Source organism: Enhydra lutris, unplaced genomic scaffold (genome assembly GCF_002288905.1).
Source record: "Enhydra lutris kenyoni isolate GAN:26980312 unplaced genomic scaffold, ASM228890v2 scaffoldscaffold37, whole genome shotgun sequence".
Taxonomy (NCBI): Eukaryota; Metazoa; Chordata; class Mammalia; order Carnivora; family Mustelidae; genus Enhydra; species Enhydra lutris.
The window spans coordinates 10928800-10941109 of NW_019154121.1; the positions used below are offsets into that span (position 1 = coordinate 10928800).

Below are 12310 nucleotides of genomic sequence, written 5' to 3' on the forward strand. Positions count from 1 at the left end.
CTTATTTATCATTTTGCGTCTTTTCTAAAGTGAACATAAATTATTGCTATCCTCCTTTCATTAATCTCTGAAGCAGGGGAGACAATATTCATTTTACAGATAGAGTACTTACTGTTCAGGACACAAGCTATTAGGTCTTCAATATAAAGAAGAAGAATCTTTCTTTGTCCTCTAGATTTTCTTTAAGCTCTAATTAGTATAGTTTCTAAAACCATGTACCAAATAATAATAGGTACTATGGAAGCTACAGAAAAGTATTGAGGAAGGAATTTTAAATTTCCAGTGAACCACAGTAGTCCATATGGATAAGAAATAAATTGTGTCCCTGGTATTTAATAATAGGGGTGAGTGATAACTTTGGCATAAACAATTTCGGGAGACTGGTAGGAAGACAGTGTGCTGGAATGGTAGAAGGAAGTAAGGAACTGGAGACCAGGAGTGCAGATTATATATCCATCCCATCCATCATTCCTTCATTAAAACATTTTTTGAGTGCCTGTTTTTGCCTGGTACTAAATGGTGAATTTTGATTGGGAAAGGAGTAGGGCATATTAGGTAGGAGATAGAAGATTATCAATGTTTAATCTGGATGGAGTGTCACCAGTGAGTTGGAGAGTTTGACAATATGGGAGGCAAGGGGAAGGCTGGGTATTAAGAGATAGATGAGGTTACTTAACCTGTGTAAAGAGAGTCTTTCCATTTTAACTGTGTGCCCTCTCGGTTGGATACCGACTTCAACTTATAAAAAGTAATTCACTAAAAGAAAAATCAGGGCATCTAGGACAAGAACTGGATGCTGGATAGCCAAAGAACTATGAATGTCCATCTTATGACTAGTTTCATTTTTTTTATTTGCCCCTTCATTACCGAGGTTCTCCAATCACTGATATAAACACAATTTCCTAAATTTTCTTTGCATCATCTTTCTCTAGAACTTAGTACCTACTGCTCATCATAACTTTGAAGGTGACGAATTTGGATATAGTAATATTCAAAAGCCACTACTGACTACTCTGTACTTAGTCTCTGTATTCCTGTAGTACTCTCTGTATACTCCTATAACAACTTGTCCCCGGCCTTCTGGTCTTCTTCACGTGAAATTCTGTGCTCTTTGAGGGCAATGATTATTTTTCACACATCCTTCTATCTCCCAGGAATTAACACAGAATTTACAGATGGTAGACACTGAATACAAATTTGATAATTTTGGTGTATACTAAGAACATGTACTCCCAGATTAAAATGGTTACAATAAAACCCTACTGGTAGATAACATTGTTTCTATATATTAACCAGGTCAGTCACCCACAGTTGTCTTGGAAACACGTTATATTCTTTACTGTTTCACTCCTAAGAAAGTTGACACAACGTAGGGGCCAAGTATCTTTCCCAGCATCATACAGTGATTAAATATTAAAGCCAGGATTTGAATTGCATAACTACTTCCAGACCCAGTTCATCCCTGCTTTGTAAGGGGTACATAGTATAAAATAGCAACCACAAAATGGCTACATAAATATGAAACAATGCTTAAAACCATGTAAAAGAAATCCTGCATGTAGACAAATAATATGCAATAATAATGAGACTTAACATGTAGTGGAATAGGTTTTCTCATCTTTGTATTGTAGTATTGTTCTTTTAACGGCAAAAATATTTTTAAAGGCAGCAACATCGGGAAAATATTTATAAACCAATGTCTGTAGCATTAACTTAGCAATATGGATTCATCCTATAAGTATCAGATGAAATTACATTCTTTAAAAGTGCTTGGGTTTTTTTCCAGAGGTAAGAATTAAGTGATGCAGGTATATATTCTAGGATCAAAAAGTGTACAGTGATGACAAGAGGAGACTGTCTTAAAGTTCTGACTTAAAGATTATAAAATACCCAGCCATTCTTACCAAATGATATTCCGTGGTCTCTCAGTTGTTGGTCATGTTTCTTAGATAAATTGTAGATACTTGATGCATACTTTTTCAAAGCTTTTGCATAGTCTTCAATATTGAAAGGAATGATTTCAGAGTCTGCAAGCTCATAAACCAGTGCTCCTCGTAACTGAGCCACAGAAAGCTGTTTTTTAAATGTGGGATCATAAAAATTCTCTACTAATTCAAACGTCTCATAAATCGTGTGGTATACCGGGTAGCTGCTGTATTTATCTGTTTTCTGGAAGGGGTGGGGGGGGAAGGAGGAGGAAAAACCAGGTACTAAATACAAACATTAAATATTCAAATTACAGGATTGATATAATAAAAATGATTGCAGGAAAAATACAATCATGTGGCACCCTGAATTTTATCACAATGAAGCAGAATAAACTTAATATCTAACTAAAACACTATCATGTTTTACCAGTTTAAAATTTCACTGTTGTTTTATAATTCATGTAATCTTCATTCAAAATACTTACTGAAAATTGTCTTTATTGTATTTCTGATAACTGAAATTAAGGAGTACATACTCAAACTGTATATTAGCACAGTTTAAAATTATCAATTGATTGAAAATGAAAGGTTCTGGTTGGCTAAGATACATATGTTTAGGAATTTGATATTTAGGCACCTTGTCTCCTTTCCAAACTGTATAACTAAATGCTGTTTATCCTTTATTACATAATTATGGGCTACCAGGATAAATTATTACATAGTGGTATTTTAAGTAAATATTTTTTGACTTAGGGCTGCCTTTCCTAAATTTAGTTTTTGTCTATCTGCTACCTTGCTATAAGGTTAACATTTTTATTGCTTTTAGTATCACTACAAGGAATCCCCATGTCAGTCTCTAATACTCTGCTTTTAATCTACAGTGTCTTAAAAACTATATAACTTTGTTCGGATTGATGCCAGAATAGGTCATCAGTGAATAGTGAATAAGCCTTGAAAAAGTTTAATGAGTATTAAACTTATGCATTTATTTTGGGTTATTTTGGAACTGTTTTTGCTTTCTTTTCTGTTCTCAGTCATCTTCTGGGTAGTCCAGTTTGCAAGGGGTATGTATTCTAGAAAAGCAAGATGTTGGTGTACTGCAGTTATTTCAAAATTACTAAAATCTGTGACTAATCTGAGTTTACTGTTGGAATTTTCACCTTGGATTATTACATATTTTTTTAAAGATTTTATTTATTTATTTATTTGACAGACAAAGATCACAAGCAGGCAGAGAGAGAAGGAGGGGAAGCAGGCTCCCTGCTGAGCAGAGAGCCCAATGCAGGGCTCAGTCCCAGGACCCTGGTATCATAACCTGAGCCAAAGGCAGAGGCTTTAACCCACCGAGCCACCCAGGTGCTGCAGTTTATTACATATTTTTAACATAATCAAGCAGACGTGGTATATATTGGCATATCCTACGACTTGCATATCATCAGTATGTTTGAGTGACAATGGTGTAAAGTAGTCAGTGCAGAACAGAAAAAAGTTTGAACTGAAAAATGAGGAACTTGTTTTATTCCCTAGTCAGAAGCCCTGGGCTCAGATGACAGGCAGGAGTGGGTATGTGAAGAGGGGTTACTGACAATAAAGACTCTGGCATCCCCTGTAACCAAGACAGGTTCTTCACCTGCTTGTTTTCCTCAAGAAAAGATGAGAAGAATGAGGCTTTCCAACAAAACCTACACCAAAGAAGATATGAACTACTTGGTTCTGATAACCAGCTAAGTATCTGGCATTACTCTGTTAACTACCGCTTCACTGAATAATCCTGCAGGGAAGATACACAGAATAACCCAAATTCCTATTCCATCTACAAAGGGACATAAAGTTAGCTCTTATCCGTGGAATTTTTCCTGGGCCACGTGACCTGGTGCCAAAAAAGTAAACTTTTTAAAATTCCTAACAAGTTGGTCGTGCTGTGTATCCAAAATAATACAATGCCTTACCCTGTTCTTAGTGTAACGGGCTCTGCCTGAAGCAATTCCAAGTCTCTGGAAATAAGCTTCAAAATCACTTCCAGATCCCAGTTTGTTGATTCTGGATGTAGAATATAAATATATACACATGGAGAAATAAAAATTACGAAGTTAAATGGGACAGTGAACCAAGCAAGGAATTGCATAGCATATTTACAGGAATTAGGAAAAGGTACACCACTCCAAGATACTTTACTACATGGAGTTAAACAGTGCCACTAAAGACAGCAACCAAGGGACTATATATAGTGTTTTTGTTTCGTTTTGTTTTTAAGATTTTATTTGGCAGTATACAAGCCAGGGGAGCAGTAAGGAGAGGGAGAAGCAGGCTCCCTACTAAGACAGTAGTCTCTTTTTGTCAGCATTTTATGGTACTTATTTAGAGGGAAAAACAAGATTTCATCATTCTCAGAGAACTATAATCTAGGAAGAAAACTGCCATGAAGGACATCTCAGTGGCTCAGTCAGGCGTCTGCCTTTGGCTCAGGCCATGATCCCTGGACCCTTGGATGGAGTTCCACATCCCATCAGGTCCCTGGCTCAGCAGGAGTCTGCTTCTCCCTCTGCCTCTCTTCCCACTTGTGTTTTCTCTCTCTCTCTCTCTCAAAATCTTAAAAAAAAAAAAAAAAACTGCCATATTAAAGTATATTTAAAATAAAGAGAAACAAATAAGATCATTAAGAATCTAAATGTGACTTATTTAGAAATTTAACTAAAATCGATTTCTTTGCATATAGTAAAGAAAACCACTATACACACGCATGCACACACATATATATACTAACCAAAAAATTCTTAATGGTGAGTAAAGCAGAAAGTAAAATTACATTTGCATTAAGAATGTAACTATACACTTCCCAAATTTAGACTGTGGATTTTTTTTTTTTTTTTTTAAGATTTTGTTTGAGAGAGGGAGAGAGCACAGAGGAACAGAGGAAGAATCAGACCCCTTGCTGAGCAGGGCACAGACATGGCTTTATCCCAGGACCCTGGGATTGTGACCAGAGCCAAAGGTGGACACTTAACCAATAGAGCCACCAGGCGCCCCCAACCTTAGATGTTTTTCAAACCTTTTTTCCTACTCCAGTAATTTTTTTTTTTTTAAGCATGTGAAACTTCCATAGTGGAAACAGACTTTCACAGCCCTTATTTGGAATATGGAATGAAGCTATACACTCTACCATCCTCTGCTAGTTTTTAGAAATAGTACTGTAGGAGAAACCAAAAAAAAAAAGAAAAAAAAAATCAAGAAAGCTGTTGTATGAATAAGAAGTAAAAAAAATTAATATTTAAACAGTCTAAATTGATTACAGGTAAAGACAATCTGGTGGTTATAATGCCCCTTTAGAAGCAAATAATCTTGTTCTTGTACTTCATCATTATCATTTGGAGTTACATGATTTACTAATACATCTAACATTTGAAATTTAATTCAAGAATGCAAAATAGTACCTGATAATGTGGCAAAATAACTTTGACTAAAACTCTGCAAAACTAGACTCCTAAAGATTCAAAGATGGCTATTCTGTCGAGTTACCAAATCGAAGGCTACAAGCAGGATTCTATGGGATTCTCTTTAGTCAAATTGTTGACACATCTAAGAATTGCATATCTGGAGAAACAAGGGGCAAAGGGGAATTCATAATTTATCCTATGGTAAGAAATACACAAGTAATTTACCTAGGAAAGTTTATATTTTCAGATGAAGGGTCCTTTTCCAACCAGCTTTCATAAAGAGATTTACTCTCAAAACCATCATCTGGGCTAGAGATCTGGAATGAAAAATCAAATACTGTGAATTAGACGCAGAAGCAACTAAATTTATGCCAATAATAAGACCATGTTACCAGCTTTTTAACTATATGGATACAGGTCATGTCCTTTATGGAAAAACAAAAGCAAATGGCAAGAAAAAAAAAATCCAACCAAATTCTTATTTTTGTTGGCTGCCTAATGGTAATTTTGCCCTATATCTGGGATAAAATTTCCTGCTTCTTTTGGTAAACTTTTTACTAGAGTTCCAGCAAATGTCATCACTATGATTTCTGGGAGCTTAGATCTCTTTTAGTAGTAAGTTACTGGGCCAAACCAGATACAGGATTTACTTTAGTAAATTGCTTTTGTCCATGAAGACCTATAAAAAGAGGCCTCAGGGCAAGAGATGAGGCTGAAGACACTAAGTTTGAAGTTGGTTTTGTAGGGCAGGTGGGGTAAGGAGGTACTGCCATTTTAGAAAGTCAAATTATATTTATTTTTGCAAAGTTGGAATTTGATGGGTTGTAAAAGCTCTGTATAAGCTCAGATTTCTATTTGGAAATTCTAAGAGCTTCTGTAAATTGCATGAACCTTTTATACTATCCTGATTAGAAGTATGCCCATAAACATACTTTTCTTTCTTCACTTGAAGCAGGGCCATGTGTGGAAAAATTGCAGACTTGGAAGGCTAACATGTATTTTAAATCCATATTATCACACATACCCACCTGTAATTTGTCTGGTTATAGCTCTTTGTTTTTAAAAAAAAAAAAAGGGGGGGGAGGCATACCCTACTCATGCAGCTCTGGAAGCCTTTTAACCTTTTGTGTATTGCTTCCCCCCTTGAAGCCCTAGTTTTCTCACCTTGTGGAAGTGGGAATAATGGTCCCCATCTTAATATAAACATCAGTTCCTCTGGTATTTTCTCTGGCCTTATACAGAGTTGGTTGTTGCCTTCTCACTGCACATGAAGCCCTAGCTTAAAAACAGCCCCAGCACCCCACAGGCATCCCTCTGCCTGCTAGCACGTTGCAGCTGCAGAGATGTTCTGTCCGTTTCCAGCCAACTCATCGGGTTCTACTCTACTCCATTTCTCCCAACTTGCAATAGCTGAGAACCTCCAACTCCCATATCCTGCTTAGATTGAATTCCCTGAAAAATCCTTTCATTTTCTGGAATCACCATCTCAACCTGCCACTAACCAGAACAGTGTCCCTTCAGCCTGGTCTCCCGCGATCATACCTGTGTCTCTGATACACACATCTTCATAGATGCTGACCCTCCATTATTTCAACACTTTGCCCCATTTCTTTGATCAGTCAGCTGCCCTTCTCTCTAAGCTCTGCCCTATCTACAACTCTTATCTTACTCTCATGTTACCAGCATGATGTGACTGTGCTAACACATACTAGGAGTTGGTAAAATTATAATAAGCAGTTCACAGGAGAATACAAAAGTCTTTTTCTACTGGGTTTTGGTATGGCCATAGATAAGCATCTGCCTCTTTACAAAGGTGCATAGACCTAAACTTCTCCCTATTGGCCCTAACATTCTTATGGTTGGTTTTTTGCTTGTTTTTGTTTAAGAGAGAACACAAGCATGGGGGGAGGGGCAGAGGGAAAGAGCATCTCAAGCAGGCTCCATTCTCAGCATGGAGCCTGACATGGCTCAATTTCACAACCCTGAAATGATGACCTCAGTCAAAATCAAGAGCCAGATGCTTAACAAGCCACCACGGCACCCCTAAAATTATTCTTATCCTTGACATCAAAGGCAGGAGCCATCTCTGTAGGACAGCACAAAGCATAAATGCATATGCTGAAAAGGATTTTCTCAGGATTTTCCTTACAGCTTGCTTTTAGAGGAGATGTTTTTATGGGACATTCCAATAAAAGGATCAAGAACACAAGCTACCCAATTTGTTGTGAGTTGGGAGGGGAATAATGAGAGGACTCCTTTGGGAAAAGTAGTTTTTAGAGACACTAACAGGAAAAAGAACAATAATAAGGGAAAGTAGGAAACAGTACCTTCAGAAAAGTGACACGTACTTCAATATTTCTGTAATTCTACAATGAACTATTAAAATGAAGTACAGAGATGTTAAGTGAATAGATTATATAATTTTTAGAGTACATTAGGGAGCTCAGAATACTTTTTTATCAATATTTACAAAATTCCTATATGATTATTATTTTTATTTTGTTGAGTTGCTACAGCTTAATCTATTCACTACACTGACAGTGATCTTTCTAATGGATAGCTATGATAATGTATAACCTTGTTAAAGATTTTTAATTTCTCCATCACCATTTGTCTGAACTTGGCCTGTTTGTCATGCCCCATTTCTTACCATCTCTCCACCAAAACCTTATACTTATGTCACACTGAGCCACCCAGAGTCAGGAAATACTTTTTTCATATTTCCACATCTCTTTTAGGTATTGAGTTCTATGCTGAGAATGCCTTCTTTCATATCCTTCCATTTTACAGCCCACACACTAAATATTCTGTAAACCTCTTCTGATGCCTCCCCACCTACCCCAGGATTTCACATTTTCTATTCCATAATTGTTCTCCATTGCTTGTAGTATCCAATATTCTAGTGAAGTATAATTCCTCATTTATGAGTATATATCCTCTCTGGACTACTAAGTATTTGGATTCAGTAACCATGTCTTTTTATTATTTTTGCTGCTAAAATTCACTTTATTGGGCCTGAACCCAAGGCTTTTTCCATTTCAGCTCACTTTACTACCAGAATGCCTCTACCACATGACTCTGTATACCTACAACATGACAGTGCACACAATTTTTAATAGCTACTATTAGACTATCAATACTATTTTATAGTTAGGTCATATAAATACTGTATTAAGGTCTCTTTCCAGTTTAAAAATCACTACTACTAATGAAGAAAACAGGTATTATTCACTTACCCATTCATTAGAAAACAAGACAGATTTATTTACCTCTTTTGTCAGTTTATACACCAACTGGTAAAGAAGGGGTGTACAGTCAACTCTGAGAGTATAATTGCCTAGAAAAATAAAACACAGTGTTTTAATACTTCCAAATGAAATTCCAATAGAAGTCTAACTATTTCTAATTATAAAGAAGATACAGTAGACTTGAAATTGAAGGCATCATTCTCAAGGAATTAGAATAGAGTGGAGGGGCACCTGGGTGGCTCAGTGGGTTAAAGCCTCTGCCTTCGGCTCAGGTCATGGTCTCAGGGTCCTGGAATCAATCCCCGCATCGGGCTCTATGCTCAGTAGGAAGCCTGTTTCCTCCTTTCTCCCTGCCTGCCTCTGACTACTTGTAATCTCTATCAAATAAATAAAATCTTAATAGGGTGGAAATAGTTCTTCAGGAGCAAGAAAGTGTACACTTCAAACAGAGGAAGTTACAGGAGGGTTTTGGCTGCTGAGGCAGCAAGTCCCGCCATAACCCCTAGCATCATTCTTCTGAAATATTTTAGCCTAATTCTTTTAATATCTCCACAGGAAGACGGTGATTAATACTAGAGTTTTAAGTAGTAATTCAAGATAGGCAAATGGCAAATATACTAAAGAAATTAGGATTAGTAGCTTAGTTATGAATCATACATGGACTCATTTGAATCATGGTTTTCTCTGTGGTAAAGTGGAAAATTAAGGTATCTGAGGAATTTGACAGGAAGAAAATAATCTTTGTTTATAAGTTAGTTACAATTTGCACATTCAAAAGATTTTTAATAATCTGAAATAAAATATACCTTCTATAGATGAATCTGAGTTGATATAAGCAACACTTCTTTCCTGGAGTGTTTTTGCATTCTCCTACAGTTAAAGCAAAGTTGTTACTTAATTCACAATATTTACAATTGTGGGAATGTGTAAAAAAAAAGAAAAAAAAAAGCAACTTAGTATAAAAGTGGTCTACAGATACCTTTATGAATCAAACACCTATGCCTTTGAACATAATTTCCAAGAAAATGCAGATAACTGGCTAATTAACAACATTAATGCAGTTAAAATCAGTAGGAAAAATATCACGTAGCTACTGTTTATAGCAATAGCAGGAACTGTCACAGAAAAGTGTGGTTCCTTGATTTCTTGCATTAGAATATGGGGTGAGGCTCCCAGACTCTGGGCTCCACTGCAGACCTAATGAACAAGAATTTCTGAAAGTCCTGGAAATCTGTATTTTCTACAAGGTATCCTTGGAAACCCTTGCATACACTGAAGTTTGAGAGATATACTGAGACTGGATACCCAAGTAAAGTAAAAGTGAGGAAATAGAGAATTTCCATTTATCTATTTTTAAAAGAGGAAATATAAAGAGAAAGTAATTTTTAAAAAGGAGGATAGAAAAAAACTACAGGGAAAGAAGTAAAGACATTAGGACAGTCTCTTTCCCTCTCTCCTGCTTCCCCTTGCTTTTGCTCACTCACACACACACACACACACACACACACACACAAGATAGAGAACACTATCACACAGATGGGAATATGCTGAGAGCGCCTCTTACTTCTATTTGGCTTGCTACCTAATAGGAACATGCTATAATAGGAGGCGGTCCAAGATAGAAGCACAGAAATACCCTGAATTCAGTTTCTAGACAACAAATCTACATCTACACATAGAGCAATTCCTCCTGAAGAAGAATGAAAGCTGATTGAACAGCTTCTGCACAAGAAAGAGGGACCACATAAAGAAGGGTAGGAACAGCAGAGATACAGTAACATTGGGAACAACTAACCACAATGTGACAACCTATAGCAGGGAGAGATATGACTGAGGGGCCCTTTTGCAGACTTGCCCACCCTAGGGCACAGAAAAACAAAACAGAGAGAGTTCAAAGGGAAACTAGACTATTAAGTGGAGGACATTCATTTACTAACCCTAGAATGTCTGCCAAATGAGCTTATCTACTGAAACTCTTTCCAGGGTCAGAGGTACTTGGTCCCCTCACCCACACCAGTTCCAGCTATTCCACCAAGGTGACCCAAGCACACACCTGGCCTGTGGGTCACCACCCAAGCCCTCCCACCAAAGCAGCCCCAATGTAGAGCATCCCCAAAACCCCTGGCCTGAGCCTGCTCCCTTTCAGCTGTCCTTCCAGGGGACCATGGTGCAAAGTGCTCCAGGAACCTCTGAATTATTCTTGCTTCAGCTCAAGCTGACCTGACAGGGTGCCTCTGTGCAAAGTGCCACAGCCAGCACCTATCCAGCACCAATCAGCTAGCCAAAGCCACTAAGCACACAGTCTACACAGGGGTATTGTTACCTAAGGCCACTTCTTCAAAACTGAGATAGGTGCCTGTTCCACCTAATAAAGAAACACAAAGTCAGACAAAAGTCAGGAGACAGGGGAAGATGTTCCATACAAAGGAACAAGACCTCAGAAAAAGAACTAAATGAAGATAAGCCATCTACCTAAGAAGGAATTTAAAGTAATGGGCATAAAGGTGCTCACCAGACTTGAAAGAAGAGTGGATGAATTCATTAAGAACTTCAACAAAGAGAAAGTATAAAAAGGAATCCTCCAGAACTGAAAATACAACTAAAATGAGAACCCTAAAGGGAGTCCACACAAGAGTAGAGGAAGCAGAAGAACAGATCAGTGAGCTGGAAGACAGAGTATTGGAAAGCAGCCAAGCTGAACACCCAAAAGAAATAATTTTTTTAAATGAGGACAAGTTAAGGGACCTCTGCAACAACATTAAACATAGTAACTTTTGCATTATAGGATTCCCAGAAGAAGAAAGAAGGGAGCAGAAAACTTACTTGAAGAAATAACAGCTGAAAACCTCCCTAATTTGGAGAAGAAAACAGATATCCAGGAACTCCTAAAAAAAGATGAATCAAAGGAGGTCCACACCAAGACAGAATAGTTAGAATGGAAAACTTCAATAATCTTAAAAGCACCATGGGAAAAGCAAACAGATTACATACACAGGAAACTCAATAAGGCTTTGAGCTGATTTTTCATCAGAAATTTTGTAGGCCAGAAGGGAGGCCATAAATCTATTCAATGTGCTAAAAGGGCACTGGGGGAACAGAGCCAAGAATACTCCACCCACCAAGTTTACCATTCAGAATTGAAGAGATAAAGTTTCACAGATGAAAAACAGCTAATGGAATTCATCAACACTAAACTGGCCTTATAAGTGTTAAGGGAATTCCTGAAGTAGAAAAGAAAAGGTCCAACTAGAAAAAAAGTATGAAAGGAAAAAATTTCACTGCTAAAAGCAAACATCTAGTAAAGGTAGTAAATAAATCACTTGCAAAGCTAATATGAAGGTTAAAAGAAAACTAATAAAATCAAATATATTTAGAATATTAGGCAATATGCAAAATATGGCATCATATAAATAAAATTTGTGTTTGGGGGGTAAAAATTTAATGCTTTTGAATGTGTTCAAATCTAAGCAACCATCAACTTATATAGATTGCTATATACATGGGAACTTTATGGTAACCCCAAACCTATAATACACAAAAAGAGAAAGAGACCTAAGTATAACACTAAAGAAGACCATCAAACACAAAGGAAGAAGTCAGGAGAAGAACAAAGGAACAGAGAGAACTACAAAAAACACCGCAAAACAATTAACAAAATGGCAATGAGTAGTATCTGAATGATTACATTAACTATAATGGA

The 12310-nt window shown here is 37.0% G+C and overlaps 1 protein-coding gene across 2 annotated transcripts in view; it reads right to left on the bottom strand.

Annotated features, from left to right (window-relative positions):
- LOC111154474 (N-acetylated alpha-linked acidic dipeptidase 2) overlaps positions 1 to 12310 on the bottom strand; it is a 51637-nt gene that overhangs the window by 12388 nt on the left and 26939 nt on the right. For both annotated transcript variants that reach the window (XM_022514085.1, XM_022514086.1), the window contains 5 exons: positions 9417 to 9480; positions 8632 to 8699; positions 5588 to 5679; positions 3878 to 3968; positions 1905 to 2169 (listed from right to left, as the gene is read on the bottom strand). In XM_022514085.1, the coding sequence (XP_022369793.1) occupies positions 1905 to 2169; positions 3878 to 3968; positions 5588 to 5679; positions 8632 to 8699; positions 9417 to 9480 (580 nt within the window). The remainder of the gene's footprint in view (positions 1 to 1904; positions 2170 to 3877; positions 3969 to 5587; positions 5680 to 8631; positions 8700 to 9416; positions 9481 to 12310) is intronic.